The 23,752-nt window shown below is 23.2% G+C and overlaps 1 protein-coding gene, 1 long non-coding RNA gene and 1 pseudogene across 10 annotated transcripts; 1 reads left to right on the top strand and 2 right to left on the bottom strand.

Moving 5' to 3' along the window:
* Positions 1-3,501: 3,501 nt before the first annotated feature.
* On the bottom strand, positions 3,502-11,506 carry LOC122713531 (annotated as a pseudogene).
* On the top strand, positions 11,433-20,961 carry LOC122713529 (maternal protein exuperantia). Of its 9 annotated transcripts, none has more exons than XM_043934094.1 (7): positions 11,433-11,555; positions 11,631-11,987; positions 18,665-18,969; positions 19,042-19,323; positions 19,428-19,620; positions 19,702-19,844; positions 20,010-20,961. In XM_043934094.1, exons 3-7 carry the CDS (start codon positions 18,682-18,684, stop codon positions 20,322-20,324), a joined length of 1,221 nt encoding a protein of 406 aa, XP_043790029.1. In that variant the 5' UTR covers positions 11,433-11,555; positions 11,631-11,987; positions 18,665-18,681; the 3' UTR covers positions 20,325-20,961. The 9 variants fall into 9 exon arrangements, with proteins under 9 accessions (XP_043790029.1, XP_043790028.1, XP_043790024.1 ...); XM_043934093.1 differs by lacking the exons at positions 11,433-11,555; positions 11,631-11,987 and adding exons at positions 17,399-17,697; positions 18,264-18,339; XM_043934089.1 differs by lacking the exons at positions 11,433-11,555; positions 11,631-11,987 and adding exons at positions 17,399-18,032; positions 18,264-18,339.
* Positions 14,292-16,595, bottom strand: LOC122713532. Its single transcript, XR_006346501.1, has 3 exons — positions 16,122-16,595; positions 15,187-15,405; positions 14,292-15,096 (listed from the first exon to the last, which is right to left on the bottom strand). It is a non-coding gene; the product is annotated as an uncharacterized LOC122713532 (long non-coding RNA).
* Positions 20,962-23,752: the final 2,791 nt, after the last annotated feature.

The following is a 23,752-nucleotide window of genomic DNA, read 5'->3' as shown; positions in this document are numbered from 1 at the left end:
CAAGAGAGAAATATCCGTATATGGGGGAGGGGGGAGGTGATGTATCGGCCCCGCGAAACCGTGCAAACGAAACTTTCCGTGTGAAGGAAACTTATTTCTTTTTTTTTTTTTTTTCTTCCTTTCTTTACTGATGCTTAAGAAAGTTTTTCTTCTTTTCTGTTTCCAGATCTATCTTGTATCTGTATTTGTAAAATGCTTGCGTTTGAAATTGCGTTTGAAAATTGAGATTACCGAAGAAAGAATTGGGATTGTATCGCTGATAGTGGAAGAATGATGAATAGTGTGAATTTTTAAAAAAAAAGCAAGGAAAGAAATGTTGTTTGTAATTGCAATAGAATGTCTGAATTTTTGTTACGATCATCTGGATGTTAAGGTGAGTACACATTTATTTAATTTATTCTTTATAATACATTTTTCTTATATATAATAAACCATATTTATAAAATTGTTTAATTTTTGTTTTAATTGTAAATAAATGTCAAAATGTAAATTCCATGAATGGCAGATTATTTTATAATAAATGTGTTTCAGAAGATCTTATTGAACTTTCACAACGACAAACGAAGGAACAAATCAATCAAATTGTTTTTTTTTTTTTTTTTTTTACGTAAGCAAATATAAATTTTAAAATTATTACACATATCCTTGAATTTACAATTTGGATCATATATTAAATAAACAAGGATGACTGCGATTTGCACGGAGGATAATACCAATGATAATCGCTTTATGACGCGATTGTAAAGACTCCAACTGAATCTGGGTCAAGCAATAAAGAAATAAATATGAACGATAAAAGCTCATGTGTATTCCATCGATCGGAAAATTTTTAGTCGAAAGAGGTGGATAGAACTTCTCTCTTTTGTATCTGTTCGATATACGAGATGAAAAGTAAATAATAGAAGTAAGAAGGGAACAATATTATTCTTGATCCATGACAACGTGTATTCTATACTCTTTGGTATCGTTTTCTTTATCGCAATTTTTGTAAGAGTTTATCTAACTAAAAGCATTACTTTTTACTTTGGCAAGGAAGAATTCGTCGAACATTGACATGATGTATTAAAATATTGTTTTAAATGATAAGAAATAAATTAAAAAATTAAAATTATCTAAACGAATACATATATTATCATTCTATGAATGTATTAAAAAATATAATATAAAAATTTCATAATAACAGAATAAATAATTTAAATTACTTATTTTGCACTGATAATAATTTTTCAATACTTTTTTGTTTCATTAATTGAAGTAACTTTTTATTTTTATAATTAATTTTATATTAAAAAAAATAATTTTGTAATAATATGATAAATCATATAATACATTTTCCAAGTTTGAATTTTATTAAGATGTTGCTGAAATGTATGATTCATATATTAGTACATATATGAACACCCACATAAAATCTAAAAATAAAACACAGTCATGCTCATGAGTTCATAATAATAAAATACTATGATATAATACCAAATTTTTAATTCTATAAAAAATTTTCAATACATTTTTTTTTATTTTACTTCTTAAATATAGTAATTTTCTTGTATTAAATTTTTCTATTGTATAAAATTTTTCTATTGTATAATTAATATTATACAATAAAATCGATGATGAGATATAAAAATCTTTATTAATCTTCATCTTCATTTTTAAGAGGAAAAATTTTCGATATTAGACATTTTATGTTATGAGCAAATCATGCAAATTTCTTTTGTAAAAAGTCGACAAAATGATTATACAAGTAAGTAAGCAAGAAAGAAACATGATGTCATCGACATTAATTGTAAATGATATCATCTCCTTAATAAGTTTCTCTCGTTTCTTTCCTCCTTTTTTCTTATTTTTTATAAAACAAGAAGCATCATCAATATTTTTATAAAAAAATTATTAATAATTTAAACAGTAAATATATTTTTTAATTTTATATATATTTAATGTAGAGTACTTAAATAATATTAAATTTCTATTAGATTTACATACAATTTCCGATCAAATATAATATAGATAGAACTTTTATCAATGCAGAATTTGAAATAAATAAAAATAAATACTTTTATTTTTCCACAAATACATATTTAATGAGATTAATTTCAATTTAATTCATGCATAGTAAGTAAGAAATGGAAAGTGAAGAATGTATATGCATATTAAACATCATGAATCAAGGTAAGAATGATTTGGAATATATCAATTCTTAATTGTGAATATTCAAATTGAAAAAAAATATATTAAATATTTTCTGCAAAAAAGGAAATAATTTTTATATCTTATTATTATAGCTTTATTATTAAAAATTGTCATTAACATATTTTTAAATTTTCAGATAATTCCATAATTTTTATATAATGAATTACCAATAGATATGCATATAATTAATAAAGAGATGAGTGAGATGTACATTAAAATTTTTTCATTAGAAATTTGCTCGAATTAGAAAATATAATAAACTATTAATTATTACAATATATTCATTGTTAAAAAAAAAACTCAATGAATATCAAAATAATATTCATATTTTCATCTTTTTGCTTAATTAGATTTATTTCTATTTTAAATTCATTAATAGAAAAAAAAACTCGAGGAAAAGAAGTGTGACGTTGAGAATCAGAAGAGTTTTTCGTACTTTGCTCAGACGTGAATCGCCTTTTATTGGCTCCTTCGACTCTGATTTTTCCCACATAATAACGAGCTCTCTCGTATTTGAAGAAGGAGAACAAGTTTTATTATATTTATTATATAATATGAAGAATAATAATGAATAATTCAATGATAATATGTGATATTATTACTGAATTAAACAACTATGGATATAATATTTTATATTATACACATCATATTATATTTATATCTAATAATTATATTATAAATTATTATATTAATATTAATATTTATATTATCTAATAATTAATTATAAATTATCTGATAATTTAGAAATAAAATAATAAAATATTTAATTTCTATAGCGAATTCTACAATATAAAGTATTTTAAAATTAAATCAGTAGTTTTCTGTATAAAAATATCTCAATCTCCACTCAAAAAACTATTCTACTTGAAATCGATTTCGTAATAAAATTTCGTAATCGATTTTTAAAAAATGAACCGTTCTATTTCAAGCTTCTCGAGATCCAGAATTTTCTATCGAATCGAACGATTCCGTTTCCCTGCTGAAAATATAAGGAGCTATTCATGTCGTCGAGTGAGAGAAGAACGTCGTGGCAGCTAATGAGGCTCGTTTTTCCTATTTCGAATCTAACTAGACAATCGTGGTGAACCACGTTGACGAAGAGAAAGCCCGTTTCGAGTCGTTTGTCTCAACAAGGCACGGATGGAGAACTGACTTTTGATTAATCTCTCGAGGAACAATCGTATTTGTACCAATAAGTTAAATTTTTCTTTAATTTAAAGATAATATTATAAATAATACTTGCTTTGCAATTTTTTCTTAGAAAATCAAATAGATATTTAGTAGATAGATACAAAATATTTAAATATTATCTCGTTCTCTTTGTCTCTCCTGTGACTTAATTAATTTCATTAATATTTATAAGCAATCAATCAATATTCATGATATTTAAATTAATGAAATAATTAATAAATATGATACATTCAGGATGAAGAATTCATTGAATATACTTCATTGAAAACTGTATGTACAATCGAAATGGTATTGTTAATATAAGATGATATGATTATTATAATATAAATTAGAGAAATCAAAATATACTGTATTCGTAAATAGAGTTGATCAGTATTATAATCAAATATTTACTTACAGATAGTTTAATAAATCAGAGAAAAGTAATACCGAAATGCAAGAATATAAATTGTAAAATTTGTCAAATTAATTATGCGAACAAGTGGCTGGTCTAGTCCTAAAGATCGACCACAAAAACCACAGATTTCTGGAATACTGTAGCGGTAATTGTGTGAGTAAAATCGCATAAAATCCACGTGGTGACCAGGAGCCGAGTAACGACATGTCGACAATGTGCCTGGCACAGGCTGTAGAGATGACCAGCTTGCATGGAGAAGATCAACATCGTTCAAACTTGACCACGAAGTTTAACGAGGGTATACCACGATCTGTCTCTACGTTTCTATCGCTTCTAGATTTTCTCAGATAAGTCTCAATTCTGAAATAATAACGACAGGAATATGTTATCTAAAATTTCGATTTGATCATTAAAAACATTTAATCTATAACTAAATTTTTGATAATGGATTCTATGATAGTGATAGTAACCAGGAATGTTTGCAGGAATTTCATATCTAGGAATATGACTCGTTGACGACACCATGGAATATCTGTGAACTTTCTACCGTTTAATATTTGTTACTAGTCTTGTTTACATATTTCCAATATTTGAAAGATATATTCTATATATAGAAACTGTCTACCTTATGTAAATAGGAATTTTATAGTGAAGAAAATTTTTAAAATTTATTTTAGAATATTTATTAATATAATACATTTATTAGACCAGAAGAAAAAAAACTTGTTTTTTTTTAAATTTTTAATCAAAAAAGAAATAAAAACAATATTTAATTTATATAGAGTGAAAATACAAAAATTAGACTTTATTTGATGTAGAAATAATTGGTAGAAAATTGAATTAAAATGGAAAATATTGTACATATGAATATTTGAGATTCAAATCTTTCATAACACAATAAAATAAAATAAATGAAAAAAAAGATAGTAATTCAGATAAATTCACAAAATTTAAAAGAGCAAATATTTGATGAAAAGAAATATGACATAAAAACAGATAATAAAAAGAGATAAACTGAAAAGAGATTTGGCGAATAATATTCTTGAAAAATTATGAAAAACATTTATATCAAGCTTTTTTTACATGTTTTTGTAATTGAATACTTTCTCTTTTTTAAAAAACGAGATCTGTTATAATTTTCACAGCTTTTTGCTCGTGAACATCACACTCTGTGCTCGTTCAATAAAAATTTGATGCAATCTTTTCATATCGAAAAACGCAATCCGGAAAAACAAAAACGAGAAAGCTATAAAAACATATATAGGATTTTGAATCGGTACTTTAAAGAAACGAGAGAAACGTAATAAAAACTATTTCATGCTATTCTCGTAGTTTTATTATGTCGTATTTATATTTTAAAATTTTACAAGCCATAACTTACTTTAATAATATTAATAAATTTTGATTCATAAATTTTATTTATAAAAAAAATAATCAAATTTTCAATTAAATTTTACAAATTATAATTGATTTAATTAAAATTGTTAAATTGATGTAAGAGAATCTAATTATTAATATTATTAATTGTAAATTATCATGCAAAATGTCCTAATCATTTTCTATTAGAAAAAGAAATTTCTAAACTATTAATAACAAAAAATATCAATTTAGAATATAATTTTAATTGAACAAAATTTATGATATAAAAGATAAGAAAGTCACGTAGAGATATTCGTGTTTTTCATGTGCCATTGGACATCTTTTTAACAAATTCTCGTAATAAAATTAAACAAACCGGTAAACCAATGTTGAACGTTAAAATTAAAACAAGGTACCATTTTCCACCATACGATATTACCAGTTATTATTATTATATTATTAATTAATTAGATAAGCTGGTATATACACACCTACACTCCAAGAAGCACATTATACACATTAGAATATGTACAACGTCGCGTGCTAATTATGCCATAACGTGCAACACGCTGCATCCCTTATACAAGTCGATAATAACAAACAAGCATGTTTGTCTTTTCTCACAATTAAATACAACAATCGGTTTGTGTGTGGATGAAAACCATCAAATCGATAAATCATATCGATTAATTAGTGTCTGAAAAATTTCTTGAGTTCTGAAAAATAAGTTGAAAAAAATCAGGTATAATCAATTATTTTATACAAGATGTATCTATGAATGTATATATATATATATATATATATATATATATATATATAATTATGAAAATTGATAATTGATAATTATGAAAATATATTTTAAACGTAAAATAAGTAATCAAGTAAGAAATCAACATTTATAAAATGTCAGTATTTATTTTGGAATTGTACTTTATTAAAAAACTGATTCATTATATTCATTTTATATCATCATTATAATTTAAATTTAAAAAAAAATGAGATTCATTCCACATCTTTTTCAAAGAGAAAATTTATATCTCCCACAAACATTGAAAGACCGTATCGGTGAGACTTCACCAAATAATATGAATGGTTTCTTATGGAATGTGAATGGTTTCTTATGGAATAAAAATGATGAAAAATAATGTCTAAAATAAATGATTTTCTTATAGAGTACAATTTTTAACAAGATGAAATTTTTTTTTTTTTTGAATAGATGATGAAGCATTAATATAAATTATTTCCATTACTAGATAATAAATTTATATTAAAATAAATAAGTAATGAAAATTTCTAATATGCAATATAAATAATTGCAAAGAAAAAACTATGAAAATCACTTCATGAAAATCCACTATTAAATCATATAATAAATTTATGCATTAAAATTGTCATGAAAATAATATATTTCATCGTTCTTATTTTAAAATTGATATTGAAATCAGTATGAATTCATACAGTAATTGCTATATGTGTACGAAAAGCAAATTTTGCACGTCAAAACATCGAGGAAAACGCGAGCGATAAATCAGTCAGCGTCGACTGTGCGAACAGTTGCGAATGACGCGAAACGGAAAGTTTTCCGCCTCTTGCATTGATCAAAGATCACAACTTTCTTTTAAAATCCACACTGGTGAAGTGATTAAAGTTTCTGTTTGAATTGACTTGGGCTGTGCCGGTAACTACTTTTAATTAAAAGAAAAGTAGGAACGCCTTACCTTTGTAAAAAAAAAAAGGAGAAAAGGATGAACGATTTCTTCCTTGTTGCAGATTGATCATTGAACGTAGAATAAAATCTGGAGAATTCTTTCTGCAGCTGATCGAAGATTATGACGCTATTTCTGGAACAGAGATTTTAAAAATTTCTCAAAATTTTTATTATATTTTTATATATTAAAGAAAAAAAGAGGTATTGTTAAATATTGTTTTGATTTAATTCATTTTTATTTTTTTTTATAACTAAAAATTTAAAATAAAAATAAAAATTGTATGCTAAGTCATATTAGTTAATAATTTAATTAAATTTTTATTGTAAAACTTCATAAAACCTTTATCAATGATATAAATATTAGAAATTATAAATATTTGATTATTATAAAAAATTAAGAAAAATTTTTAAATTTTTGCAACTATTATAGAAGATCTTGATCTTCTCAAAATGATTAAAATTATTCTATAATTTCCCTGCTCTATTACTGATAGAAAATTAAAATTTTATAAAATGCATTTGATATAATTGAATTGACTTATAACAAAAAGAAAAGATTGATTACTTAAAAAAAATTTCATTGAATATATTTTTCCATAATTTAATATATCATATTATATTTTCATCTATAATAACTTGATAAAAATTTAAATTTAATTTTTTCCATTACATTTATTCATATATACCAAAAAAGAAAAGAAATGCATTTTGTAAAATTCTGTCATCATTCGATTAAATTTATTCCATAATTCTCAACATACGCATATGCAGCTTGGATTACAAATTATACGTTTCTTCGGTAGAAACGTAAATTTATATCCGCGTGTCATTATTATGCAACTCGAGGTACGCGAAATGTATCAAGTATACGATTAATGGGCTCGTTTTAATGTCGCTAAAAGCACCAATTTGTTCCCAGAATTAGAATGCATTTACAAAGGAAACGCATTGTCCTACTGTTTACCACATAACACGATGTACCTCGATATCGCGTTCCAGTATTCATTTATCACACCATTACGAATCATAATCGTTCTTATAATTTTAATTAATTTTAATATTCATACGAGTAATATATATACAAGCACTGTTAATCGTTTCTGATATATTATTAACAAGAATAAAATTATTTTCGATAATTACATTTATCGCATGACATCGTTATTAATATTATAATTATTATTATTTAAAGAACGCATTTTTGCTGAATTCAAAAAAATCAGCGTTATTTATAAATCTTAATGCAAAACTTTTCGAAATGTTTTCGAAAACAACTGAAACTATTACCTGTTATCGTTTCGTATTATGGAAATTTAATTGCTACTGCACAGCAAACGACTTTAATAGGTGTTTCTAATATTTTTAATTACATTTCATATATCGTGTTTCGTAATGTGCGTGTTAACCGCTATTCGCTGTTGCTGAGTTAAATAGCTGTAGATCTCAAAGTATAACCTTTTGAAATTTTATTAAGATATATTTAATAAAATTCTTATCGTTACGATAAATAAAAATACGTAATTATTTGCGTGATAAATATTTGTGTATGAAATTGTGATATTGTTCATGTAAGTTATAATTATTTCATTAAATTGAATGATTATTATACCGATTCTAATTGTAATAGTTTCTATTGAATCTATTTGTAATAATTTCATTATATTTTATTTTTTTTCCGTAAAGAACAAATTTAAATTTTTATGGATAGATTATTTAATAATAAGATTATATAATAAATTAATATTTTTTAAACTGTTATTTTATGATTTAATTAAAAATTAATATATGTATTCATTTCATAATTCATTTTAATTCATTTTATAAATTTAATGATAGCAACAAATAAAATTATAATTCTTTCTACACATAAATGTGGAATTCAAGATAGTTAGAAGAAATCTTTATCCTATTATCGTAAAAAAAATTGACCTTTACATCTAGATAAATATTAAATAAATACCGCAAAATCAATATTTTCTTCTAAGAAATATGAGATAATCTATTTAACACGAAAGAAATCAAATAACCGGTATGATTAGTAATAAAAAAGAAGAAGTAAAAAACAGCAAAATTCAATTTAATCAAATTTAGTTATCTCAGTTTGATACTAAAAATTTTACATAACCTCTATACAATTCTATCTCTATATTATTCTACTATACAATTTTTTTCATAAATGCATTTATATTGTTACAAAATACAATTGCATTTGTTTCTTAAATAGATAATGCTAATAATTTTCACTTCGTAAGATTAATATAATGGAAATTTGAAATATTTCACGAAAAATTTTTGTTACACGATACGAACAATCTCACCTATACAACAAGACTATAATTCAACACTATATTTATCTACTTATGTATATATATATATATAAAAACATGATTTTTAAATATCAGATATGATTTTCACATTTCCATACGCGAAATATGCATTTTTACGAGAAATATATCATAAATCACAAAAAAACCGACACTCTTATCAATTAACTAGTTCTCACAACTTATATTATTAAACAAATGAACATGCATGCATGTCATTTTCAAGTGTCATTCATGTAATTATAATATGACATTAAATAAACTATAAAATGTATTTTATTAAGAATCAAAAAAACAATATTTATGATAATTTGCACGATATGATAATTTTGTTGGAAATGCATTTCGTTTGTTGCATTTAAAAAAAGACAGAAAGAAAAAAAGTAAAAACAGACAATAAAATCATTCATTATTGAAACGAGATCGTATTATAATAAATTAGTAGATAAATCTTTGCATGTTCCTGTATTATTTATAAGTCACGTTATCATGTTGGTAATTTAAATAATATATTATTTCATATTTTATGTCTATGGATATTTGGTTCTTTAAATTAATTTTTTTAGAAATTGAAATATACAAATAATTTGTATGTTTTCTTATCTTGTAAATTGATTTATCAATTGTATAATAATTTTTTATTCTTTCATTATCAAGTGATTAATTAGAATATTAAATTCTTATATGTTAATAGTGATATAGCATATAATATATATTCTTTGATTATAAAAACAACTTTCTATATTTAAAACTGAGAATCCCATAATCATATGTTAAATAAAATATTGTTATTTATTATTAAAAATTGTATAAATTATTGTTATTTATTATTAAAAATTAAAAATTTAATAATCAATGTTCAAAAATTTATTATATATTTTATCATAAATTACTATATATTATTTTATTTATTACATTTTTTCATTATTATCATATTTATTATATTACATTATTATTATATTTAAAAAATTTATAAATTTTATTTTATAAATTATCAATTTACAAATAAATAAATATTAAAATATCCACAGTATTTTCTTCAAACAAATATTATGTATAATAATATTAGAAATTCGAAGAACACTCAAAACAAAAAAATTCAATATAAGTATATAACGCGAGACGATCTTATCACTTCATTGCAATTCCACGAGTTGCATGCTTATCACACAATACGTAATATCGTCCACAAATTCTATTATCACATTCAATAATGTATATCATGTTGTAAAATTTTTATTCCAACAATAACTATATAATTTATCAAACTTTTTTTTAATATATAAGAAACTATCAAATTTATAAATAATATAAACTGAAACTGAAAATTCATATTAATTTTATTTATCTTTTTTTAATATTTATTATAAAAAATTAAATTAATAAAAATCAAAACGTATTGATATGTTTGAATATAATCTTGTTCATATTCAACATATCTTTTTTTTATATTTTTAATCTGTTAATATAATAAAAAATTACTGTATTGATAACAAGAAACTTTTTCTTAAAAATGTAGAAAACATATCATCGATAAAAATAAAACTGATATCATTCATAACTATAAAATGAATTATTTTAGGTTAGTTTTAGTAGTCTATTTAGTTGAAACATAAAAATAATTGAATTATATGTTAATTCAAATAAATTTTTTTATTGGAATAATAATCTCAATAATAAATTAATTATATTCTTCGATTGTCAAATAAAATAAAAGTTTAAAAATGAATATAAATATTTGTAAATTATTTATATCATAGTAAAAAGAAATATTTTTACATATTAATGCTGAATTTTATCATATAATAATAGTTTTCCTCCATAATTTCATAAAATATTATAATTATACGAATTCATTAAATATAATATGTCTCATTAGATTTAATATTTTATCTTAATACTCTGAATTAAGATTATTACTACTTTGAATTTTCTACATTTTTACTTTTCAACGTATATCAATTTTTCTAATCAATCTTTTAATTTATATTAAAAATAAAATTATATTACCATAAAGTAATCATTGAAAAATTTAAAAATTTCAATTCAATAATTTCATCTATATTTTTAATTTGCTGCGCATCAAAAACCACATCTATATGCATGCAAGAAATGCAACCTTATCAATTGTTCACCACAAATCACTCGTATATCAGACACGTTGCAGATACGTGCAAATCTCACGCTATCTTGTTGCAATGTTACGTTATCAGCGAAAGCATGGCCGAATCGAACATGAGCAAAGTTGATCGCAACAGATACAAAGAAGGGCGCCTCATCATCGTCAATTAGTGAAAACTTAAGGCGGTATTCCATATAACCAAAACATGGACACATGCATTCAAATATTTTTAACTATATTTTATTCTATACACCAGCGCCACGTGTAGGTTATTTTTAGTACATATGTGAATACATGTAACTGACATATCAGACATACTATGTCATCTGACAATTATAGGAAATTCTACCTTCAGTGAAACAAAAGAAGAACGAAAAATAACGCGCGGAAATGAGATAAAGATAATATCCTAGGGAAAGCCGAAAATGAAGGAAAAACAATAGACTATCGGAATCTGTGTGTCGAGTCAACGGTCTTTTGTCTACATTTCACGGCGTTTACGAAGGCGTCACGGTGAACAGAAAGGATCGAGATCGCGGGAAAAAAAGTGTCACGTACGCGGCGTAACCGCGACGAAGAATCGTTTTTTAACGACCGATCATCCCAGTCGATCCATTGCAAAAAAGAACGATCGGGAGCCAACGGTGAAATAATTTCTTCTCTCAGACGGGATTCACGACGAGATCGTTCAGTATTGTGAGTCTTTCTTTTATTCAGAACCTCTTTCGATTATTTTTTGTGTGCAGTGTGGTTAAATTAAGATAAATAAAACTTTCGTTCCGGTGGACATTTCGATCTTTTAGTGAAATCATTGTGAAAGGAAAGAAAAATGATTTTGATTATGTGTATTATGTGTGTGTCTTTCGTTATAAGTTTGACATGTTGTATACTTGAAAAAATTTCATAATGAAATGGATGTATATCGTTTTATTTATTTAAATAAGGCTTGGAATATTTAGTATATGTTGTACAATTGTATTTAAAAAAGCGGTTTATTTATAAGATTCATATATTAACATAATATATCGTAACGAATGAATACGTTATACGTGAAATGTCTGAAAACAAATGCAAATACTTTGTTGTATTTTGTATTTAATAAAAAGATGTTTTCAGAAAAATTTTAAGACCAAGCTAAGTAAAAAAAAATTCTTAAAAACATGTAAATGGAAAAAAAGTATAAAAATCAATATATTATTGTATAGACAAATGATGTAAGTTTATTTCAATTTTATTAAAATTTTCTTTTAATATTAGATAATTAAATAAGAAAATAATTAAAAAATTAAAATAATAAAGTAAAATTAATTTCTTTCTTTCTTGTGATAAGAAGAAATTAAAACAATAAATAAATTTTATTCAATTTAAAATTTAATTAATATTAAAATTTTTAAGATTTCTAAGAAAATATTTTTTTGTTCTTTTACTATTAAAGAAATCGATTTAAAGATCTTTCATATTTGAATAGTATTATTTTTAAATAGTATAATTTTATTGTTTAATGATATTTTTTTATTATTCAAAGAATAATTTAATCTTGATCGTTTATCTCAAATTAAAAAACTATAATTTTATTAATAATAATAATTAAAAATTAATTATTACGATAATGTATCTAAATTATATTCTCTATCTAAATTGTGTATGTATCTAATTTAATATTCTCATCTAATATTATTTTATCTACTTTTTCAATATTTATCAATATAAATTATCAATATAAATAATATAATCTTTTTTAATAGGTTTTTTTCAATATTATGATATGGCATACTTAATTATACTAGCATATCAACTAACAGGTTATATGAATTACTCTATATGACGGGGGTGAATGAATTTCACGAATGTCAGATATGAATGAGCTTATCATGCATTCTGGTGAATGACAAGTGCAGAACGGACTGAGTGGTTGTTTGTGGTTGAAATTCGGTTTCATGCGAAATACAAGTCTGAATGAACTCTAGAAACCTACATGCTCATGATATTTCTGTAAGAAGATACATATACGTGAAATGAATGTATAAAATATATTTGTGATATACATGTGATATACATTTCTATCCATAAATTATTGACAATCAATAAAATTAATAAATCAATGTTTGAAATAATAAATAATATTAAATATATTCTCAATTCTAAATTTTATTTAGAATTATTATGTTTTTAGTTTATATAAATAAACATATAATTTTTTATTTTATTTAATATTTAATGTTATGCATTTAAATAGATTTTTTGAATTTTATTATGTTATTAACATTGCCAATTGCATCAAAAAATGATAGATTTCCTTATTATTTTACGCATTCACAAAAATATATAATGAACATTATATATTTTATTTCGATTAATTAACTCAAATAAGAAATTATTTAATTTTTTAATTAAGAAATCAAACTATCTTTCATATTTATTTTACTTTTTATTATTTATTTTATTTTTGTTTTTGCATATATAGATTTAATTTTACAGATCCATTTAATCTTAATTTAATAAGAAATTTTTTCAGATTTTAAAACGATCTTCGCATTTAATTAATCTCTTTTCTACTTTTATCTCTCATACAATGTTTGCCAATGACTCTATTACATTTGTGGATGATAGACTGAATATTAATGAAGAGCAAACGTGTGAATCTAAAATTCGTTTCCCGATATTTTCCATTTGTAGTCATCTTCCATACTGAATTTTGATGTACCATTTATCTCGATAGCTGTTAGCTGTTGCTCTCTAATTTCTTTATTTTAAAACTGCATAATTTATAAAATCTATATGTTTCATATGATACAATAATAAATCAATATTATTTTAATATTGAATTATAAATATATATTATAACTAAATTAGAATATTATGATTAAAATTTTACATTCTTCATTATTTATTTGAAATTTTTAAAAATGAATCTAATAAAATATTTAAAAAATAAACAGTAAATAATATTGATTTAAAGAAAGTAATACGAAAATTTTCTTAGAAAAAATTTAAAAAAAAATTATTATGTATTTTTTTTAATTTATCAACATGATTGTGTAATGATGATGTAAGTACATAAAAAAAGATGTGATTCTTTTTTCTTTTTTCAGAAATTACTCTTTTCAATTTCCATTGAAATTTATGTACACATATTATGTTTCATTTTCTCATTACTATTTTTTAATTTCAATGAAACACTATTTTTTTCTATCAGTCAAGATAGAAAGTGCACACGCTAGAGATACAGAGATGATCGATTTTACGTTTGCCGAAACTAGGTTGAATACTAATCAACTTATCAAGATATTTCAATTCTTTCGTCCATCTCTTTTTTCTTTCTTTTTTACTGTCGAAATTCTCTTCAAAGCAATTGTCATATTTGAATACGATATTCATTATAGTACAATACATTTCAAAAAAATTATTGACTCTAATAGGATATAAATTTGATCTTTGCCTTTTCTTTTCTTCGATATTCATTTTTTTTCTTTTTTTCTTAAAATATTTATTCATATTATATATTATATCAATTCCATTTATATCGTGATTATTAAACCGATATTTATTATAAAAATGATCAATTCTTGTTAGACTACATTTCATTCAAATTTCATAGTATCACATATTCCATCAGAGAGTAGATATGAAACTGTCACGTGGACAAATAGCAAAACCAAGCTCGAATATTAACTGATCCACGAATGTGAAATGTTTCAAACATGCTTTAATGGTTTTTACTATTTACATGAGATTTTGCTTTGCCACATATTGTAAAAAGCGAATGTGACGGTGGTTGGAAAAAAGCTTTCAAGCGTAGGTAAAACTATAATAGATTAATTTCATTTTATGATAAAATTTTTAAACTCAGGAGTTTTTTTTATTATTACAATTTTGATATTTAATTTTGACTTACCCATATTTATTATGATTTATTTATGTGATATGTATATATACATATGCATAAAATTTCATTGTGTGTTAAAATTCAATTGTGTGTTATTATTATTTTTTTCATAATTCTAAATTTATAAATCTGTATTCACATAAGTTTCAGATAAAACATTCATTATAAAAAGTATTTTCAAAATTTTAAAAAATTATTCTTTTTATTATTTCTATTATATCATTTATACTGAAAATAAAAAAGTATTGTGTTAGTTGATAAATTCTATTCATTATTTTTTGAAAAAAAAAATAATTTTCCTAATTAAAATTTTTATCTTCAATGTATGCAATGTTCATTTTTTTATGAATATTTTTTTAAATACATATTTAACATTTATTTATTATATTGGTGCAAAATATTTCATTTTTGTTATTCAAATATCATGTCAAAATATTTATGAACAATTTAATTTATGTAATATGCTAATAACTCTAATAACAAATAATACAATTGACTCTGAACTGAATTTCATTTACAATTAAATAATATTTAACTTGTTTATCTTAACTTAATATTATTAAGTTACATTTTTCATAAATATTTTTGAATATTAATTTTAATATTAACACACTTATAAACATGTGTAAAATAAAAAATTTTCTCAGGAGTAATCTAGTAAATATATATAAATGAAAATTTTCTAAATTAAACTATATATATGAAAATATTTCTATAGTTATTGCTTTTTTTAATATAAATAAAAACAATAAAAAAATTTTTTAATAATTTACCTTAGACAAAAATAAATATAAATTTATTTGATTTCAAATTAATATCTTGAAAATTATCGAAATGCTCTCGTGATAAATTACTTATGTAGATATAAAAAACAAATGATAATAAATAATAACAATATTCGGCTTACTGTACAATATGTGCATTAATGTAATGATGGTAATTACCGGTTTAGATAATTATTCTTCTAATATTATACAGAAACATGTGTATATTGTGAAGTTGCATCATAATGGGAATTTAATCACACGAAAAAATGCAGTGATAGTTGACCGTGTGCGGCTCGCCTTTCAATTTTCTCGCGTTAAATACCGCGGAGAATTCGATAAATTTGGAACAACCGGCACGGTAGAAATTCCACGGATAAATGAAAAGACAAAAACGAGCCGTAGCGAACGTATGACCCAGTTGAAACAATTTATCAGCGCCACAAAGCATGCGGACCGCTCTAAAAAAGGATAAATAACAGATAACGAAAGATAAGCTGCATGCCAATTTATCGCTACCGTCAACAATTTTAACCAAAGTGCAACGTGCAAATGGAATTTTATATAGATGCGTCATTACAATAATAAATAAGAAGCATCGATGAAGCATTCTCATCATTTCACATTAATGAATTTTCATACTTATAAATGAATTTTCAGTTTAGAATTCGATTCGGAAACAATATTGAATATATATTTAATGCATGGATATGTGTGAATTTCTTTTACATACCATTAGTATGCAGCACTTTCATATTAAATATGAATGACACATGTATATCTTTAGAACACGCCGTAATTGCAACAGCATTCTTGGTTCATTTCAAATTTCCACCTGTCAATGTCCAATAGAAAATAACATAAAGGAAAATGATATAATTAAATCGATTAAATTATTATTTATTTCTTATATAAATTATACAAATAATATAATTTGAAAGTTATACAAAATTAATATTTTTACCGTTTAATTGTTCATTATTTTGATCACGTTCAATTTTCTTTGGAAGTGCGAATATTGAATCATTTGTCTATCTTTAAAAAAAATTTTCATCATAATAGTTATTACGATTCTTCACGATTCAAATACTTTCAATATGGAAAAATATTACAAAAAAAAATTATAACCTTAATTGATAATGAAATATAATTATCAATTTTATCAAAATACTTTTCCATTTACAAAAATTGTTTTCACTTTTTTATGTAATTTTTTTCTATTTTATTGTATTCTATTATATTTTATTATAACAATGATATTATAACAATAGATAAATCATTATCTAAAAAAATCATTATCAATTGCAATATAAATACTTTATAATTCAATATTGAATAAGATTCTATTAATCAATTCTTTCTTATTTTTTTTCTACGATCATTAATCGTATATTATCGATAAAATTTAGATCTATAAATAATTACATTGAAATATAAGAAACAAATGCGTATACAAACGTTTCAATTTAATCGCGTACTGTATTAGAAGATCTACTGTATTAGAAGAACTACAATTGCCAATCTTTCCTTCACCCAATAGTGACATTAGAACCACGTGACTTACGATCAAGCACGCACGCGCAGATCATCGAGCGGGCGGTTTACTGCCAATCTCGCACGTGTGTTCAAACGTATCTAGTTGCGTTCCAGTAGTTTCCAGTATCTACAAAGGATTTATAGTGCTATCGTCTGTTTCAATCATCATAATAAGAAAAAACGTGAAAAAAAAAAAGGAACTACAAAATCACGTGAATTGGTGAGTGAGCGTAGTGAATCTGATGTTGAATTAATGAAAACGAAAATATCGAAATCGAGGCTATTCATGAATTGCAATAGATCCACGTGTGATGAAAATATCTATTTTACATACATGACATGATTCGTCGCAAGCTGATGTGTAATGCGTGTTGCATAGACGTCACGGAATAGCAAAAATTCATGCAACATTCAGTTTCCTTACTGGTAAATGCACTTATGCAAAACAAGATACCAGCTGTTAGACTGTTATTTTTTCATCGTCGTTGATGGCGTAGCATTATTCTCATGCAAAATTTCTTGTTCCCGATAATAATACTAATAGATTTACAAAACGTGAGTCTGTGTATTTATTTCTGATTAATATTTTTGTCGTTTCGTTCTTGGCATCTCTTTTACGTGACATAAAAAAAATCACTACGTATAAGATATAAGATATAAGATAATTTTTATTTGAAAAATAATTTGTAAGTTAATTCCAGAAGGTAAGACAATATTAATAGTCATGTTTTCAAATTATTAATCTTTTGTGTTCTGAAGTATTTGTGTATTGTATTGAATTTCAAGGTCGACCTTGCCGATACCATGTATAATCTGCTCTACGCATGTACCAAAATATCTCGCCCTTGTACAAAAACTGAGTGTTCGTTCCAAACATTTGCTAAAGAAAAACTTAAGTTACATACATAGATTATACAAAGATGTATACATTTTATTTTAAAATATATATATTTTATAATAATAAAATTAATTAAATAATATATTATAACTTTTAGTTATTTATATTTAATTTGTCTTTTATATATATATAATATTATATTTATTATTTATTAATTAATTTATTAATTTTATTGATAAAATTAACATTAATACATTATTTCTTTATCTTAAATTAATAATTAATTAAATAAAATTAGTTAAATAAGTTAAATTAAAATTGTTTTATAGAAATTTTTATGCATTTTCAGACTTTTAATTTATAAAAATGGTATCATCAACAATAATGGAAAATGGAAAATCCAACCCACCAAGAAAACCTTCTGCAGTAGGTATTGGTCCAGGCAACTATCGTTTAGTTGGTTGGGATATGGATACTACGGGCAAAAAAGTTATAGATGAAATATGTCAAATAGCTGGATATACACCTAGTTCCTCATATTCTCAATATGTAATGCCATATAAAGATCTTAATCCTCCAGCTATGAAAAGACATAATATGAAAATAGTAACTATTGGCAAGTTTCGTGTACTTAAAGATAACAAAACTAATAAGGTAAAATTTTTATCAATATTAAAGAATTAATATTTTATATTTAATCATATTAAATCCTATATTTTTATATAGGCATTAAAAACTAAAAGTGAAGTATCTGCATTAACAGATTTTATAACATGGCTTTCCTCTATAAGAGGAGATGCAGCAGATGGTATAATATTAGTTTATCATGAACCACGTAAAGTTATTCCTGCTATGTTAATTGAGTCTTTAAAAAAATATAATCTTCTGGAAAGATTTAAACAAATTGTAAAAGGCTTTGCAAATGGATTTAATATTGCTGAAGTAAAATGTGCAAACACAGTTCGTGCATATACTCTCAGGACATTATCCCAAAGTTTATTTAACCAAGTTAGTAAATTTTTCTTAAAATATTATGCATGAACTTTTTATATTCTAAATAATAAAAATATATTCTATATAATTATTTTAATATAAAATTGTTATAATTTAAGGAAACACAATTAGGCAATGCAAAAGATAGAGCATGCCTGGCTTTACAAATAGTACAACATTTAAGTTCATTAGAAGTTACAAAAGGAAATGAAGCAGATGGCAGTGGTGATAGTGATAGTGCCATGAAAAATACTGTTGAATTTATTAGGGAATTTGTTCAACCAGTAGAAATAGAAGAACAAGAATATGCAGGTAATATAAATATGCAATAGAAATTAAAAGCTATTTTGAATATGAAATATTTTATTATGTAATATAATGATCTTGTTTCAGAATTAAAAATAGTATTTGAACGTCAAAATAGTTTAAGGCCTATTTTTGGAGTTCTATTTCGTGTAAATCGTCGAGAACGTCAACATGCTAGTCCTTTACGACGATTGCTTGCTGAAGCAGGAATAGAATATTCTCAATTACAAGTTCGTATAAATTAAAATAAAATTATTATTTTTAATTAAATTATTTTGTATATTATAAAAATAAATGAAATTTTAATATTAAATATTAAATTAATACGATGATGTAAATAATGTAATTATTATTTTAATAATTTTTAATTATTGTTAAATATATATGTTATATAGGAAGCATGGAGTAATGGAAAAAAAGAAGGCTTAGATAAATTAATTAAGGAAAAATTAACTGCAACTGACGAAAAGAAAATAGAAGATGTACTAATCGTTCTTGAAGGTCATTTTGATCCTGATAAGAAATCCAAATTAAAAATATCAAGAGACAAGAGTCAGATAAAAATGAAAAACTCTAATATTAACGACGATAGAGAAAATAATAATAAATGTGATTCAGGTACCGAAACTCCCGACAGCACTACTCCTAATTCACCACTTAAAATAAAATCCGAATCTTCTGAGAATAGTACATTTATAGCAGAGGAATAAGAATTATATGATTCTTTTTCAGTGCCTTTTAACTAATTATAAGATCAATATTGTTATCAGTAACAGAGTTTATGATCATTCCGTTCATTCTTATCATAACGTTATTCTAGTGTGATAAAGTATGAGTGTTATTTGTTGCAGTATTGTATTTAAGTTTTTATTTTCGTTATAACAAAGGATAGTGTATCTTTAAAGGATACAAAACTCGATTTAACAAAATTATGTACAAATAACACATTAATTAATTTTTTAGTTTATATTTTTTTTAGTTTAATAATTCATTTTATGCTCATTGATTTCTATTTAATCGGATTAACGTTATAAAAAGTGATTGTTTAGAGACTGTCGACATAGAAATATATTCAGATGCTACAGAATTTTTGTTTTCCATACTTTCTGAGATTAGCATATATAATTTTTTTTTTTTTTTTTTTTTTTTTTTTTTTTTTTTTTTTTTTTTTTTTTTTTTTTAATGCTAGTGAGATTTGCGTACAAAGTACATAAGTGATATTTAAAGAAAAATATATATATATATTTTTGTACCTCAAAAATTTAATAAAACGAATGATGCATCATGTTGCATTTACATGTTAAATTTTGTTAAATTAAACAATTAAATAAAGACTTCGAATTGTAATTCCTTGTTCGATTATTAACTTACGATATTTTGTTCTATTTTTATTCCTTTCTTTCTTTCATTTCTTTTTTATAAGAAATTATAAATTATAATTTACAATTAAACCATATATCATGCAATATCGATCTTATGTTCTGAAATGATGTTATGGGTGCGATAACGGCATTTTTTTTTATATAAAGAAAAAACAATCAGATGACTTCAGCGTAATTTCACTCTATTATAAAATGCATCTCGATTCAATGCAACCATCGAGATAAAGTCAGAAATGAATTAAATATATGAATGCCTATGCAGTGGACCATTGTATCCGTTTATGGACTTCCATAAAGCATGCCAAACGCCTCGAAGCGTAAACAGGCTGGTGCACTGCGTACAAGATTAAAATATATATTTATTAAGAAAACTATCGACGAAGTATAGATCTCTTTAAAACAAAACTTAATTGTATAAATAAAACATTATGAAAAAAATTTGTCGAATACACCAGCAATTTTTAATTAATAGAAATGTAAAAGATATTTCTTCTTATTTTAATTTTCTAAACATAATATATATATGATGATATGTTCAAAACTTTATTATTAAAATTTTCTTTTAAAAAAGAAGTATATTGTATATAATAATGGAAATTTATAATTTTTCTAATTAAATACATGATAAATGTAATTTTTGAAAAGTATTTGTATAAAATTGATTAAAATCTTTAAAATATTGAGAAAAGAAATTTAGAAATATTTTATAGTTAAAAACTTACAAATGCACAGATTATTATTTAAAGAAACATGAGTTTATATATTTTAATATTATAAAATTAAATTAATAAATTAAAAATGTAATAAAATATAATAACTATTATAAAGAAAATATAAATAAATACATATCTTTTTAAGAAAAAAATTATAATAAGAATATGATACATGGCACATAAAGGCAAAATTATTTAACAGTTTTTAATATCTTGACAAATATTTTTTGATTTTTTTTGAAAAAAAAAATAAAATATATAATGTAATTTATATTTTATTTATATATTTTATTTATATATACTGTACTGTGACATTTATTTAAAATTTCTTTCACATTATTAAAGATTAAAGATATAATTTTACTTATGTTAAAATTTGTGCTTAAAATTTGAATTTGAGAAAGATTGAACTTGATAAGATTTTTTATAAAAAAAATTTTCACTAAAAAAATTAAATTTTCATTTAAAATTTTACTACTAAATGATTTTTCACAATTTTATTATGTTATAAAGCCTCTATTTTTTGTAAATCGAATATTTGTATCAATAGATTTCATTTTTTAATTTTCGAATATCCATTATTCATTCATATCTGAAATTTGAGATTTATAAATTTATAGATAAATAAGAAATACATAATTTTTATGATTGCGCAAAAAAATTGCATATATAAATAATGGCGAGAAAAGCATAAACAGCGAAAATAACCTAAGAAATATTATTGTTTTTCTTTTTATATCTATTTAAATTAAATCGTAATGAATTTTGAGCATGGTTAAAAAAAAAATAATTATTCTTTTAGAAGTTTTATTATAATTTTTTACACAAATAGAATGTTTTGCATTTTTATTTAGAAAAAATTAACATTCAAATATGTAATTATTTTATTAAAATTTACGATTGCTAAATTCATTTCTATTTTTTATATATAAAATTTTATTGAAAAATTTAATACATATTAAATAGAAATCCTTATTTCATATATGTATATATATGTAATGCACATATAATAAATTAAATTGAATTTCAATCTGTCTAATTTTTCGTATTCTTTTATTTTCTTTCCTTTTTTCTAAAACATTTCATTTTCCTACCTTTCTTAATACTTCTACAAGTTTTTTATTTCGAAATATTTGTATACAAGATTCATTTATTTCTCAATAAATATTTCAAAATATCACAAAATTGACGCCGCGCTTATTCTTTTTCATATAAACTGTTGATATAAATTACATTTTGTCCATAAATTATACAAAGAAATCAAATCGGTACTTGTGGCGCCATCTCGCGTTTGGATACTAGAAGCTTTGACTTGTTAGTAGGAACGTAGAATATATAAGGAGGTATTCGTGACGTCACAAATAAGAATAGCAACATTGTACGAGAAGGATAGAGAAGATGCCATTAATTTTAGTTATAAATCGGTACTTGTGGCGCCATCTCGCGTTTGGACACCAGAAGTTCTAACTTGTTAGTAGGAACTTAGAATAGATAAGGAGGTATTCGTGACGTCACAATATATATAATCTTCTATGTTAAAAACACAACATTGAAAATTAATGAATTATTAATTTTCTACAAAAAAATTCTACACTTTTAAGTTTATATCTCAAAGTTAAAATCTTAAATAATTTTCTCATATAAATTTTAACGAGAAATTCTGTTCAATTAATTATTTATTAATGATTATAATAGAAAATATTTCAGTCGTAAATTCCCGAGATATAATCAAGTAATAAGTAATCAATTTATTTATTCAAATAACAAAAAAATTATGAATGAAATTTATATATGAATATAAAGAAAGAAACAATATTTAAGATTCATACATTAATATTCAGAAATAAATCTTGTAATAATGTAAAATTAATGAAAAATGCGTTGAATGTCGGTTACGTTAGTTCGAAAGTGACGTATTAATCATTAATAAATAATTAATTAAACAGAATTTCCTGTTAAAATTTATGTAAGAAAATTGTTTGAAGTTCTAACTTTGAGATACAAACTTAAAAGTGCAGAATTTTTTTGTAGAAAACTAATAAT

The sequence above is a fragment of the Apis laboriosa genome, unplaced genomic scaffold, assembly GCF_014066325.1.
Source record: "Apis laboriosa isolate Shangri-la unplaced genomic scaffold, ASM1406632v1 scaffold24_cov149, whole genome shotgun sequence".
NCBI classification, from domain to species: Eukaryota; Metazoa; Arthropoda; class Insecta; order Hymenoptera; family Apidae; genus Apis; species Apis laboriosa.
Note: the sequence above shows the minus strand (reverse complement) of the source record. Positions and strands in the feature narration are given on the sequence as shown.

Excerpts from the sequence above, each read along its gene's own strand:
- LOC122713529 (XM_043934094.1), top strand. The coding sequence starts at position 18,682 with ATGGTATCATCAACAATAATGGAAAATGGAAAATCCAACCCACCAAGA. Across the intron at positions 19,324-19,427 it reads CCCAAAGTTTATTTAACCAA|GAAACACAATTAGGCAATGC; the intron begins GTTAGTAAATTT and ends TTATAATTTAAG. Across the intron at positions 19,845-20,009 it reads TAGAATATTCTCAATTACAA|GAAGCATGGAGTAATGGAAA; the intron begins GTTCGTATAAAT and ends TATGTTATATAG.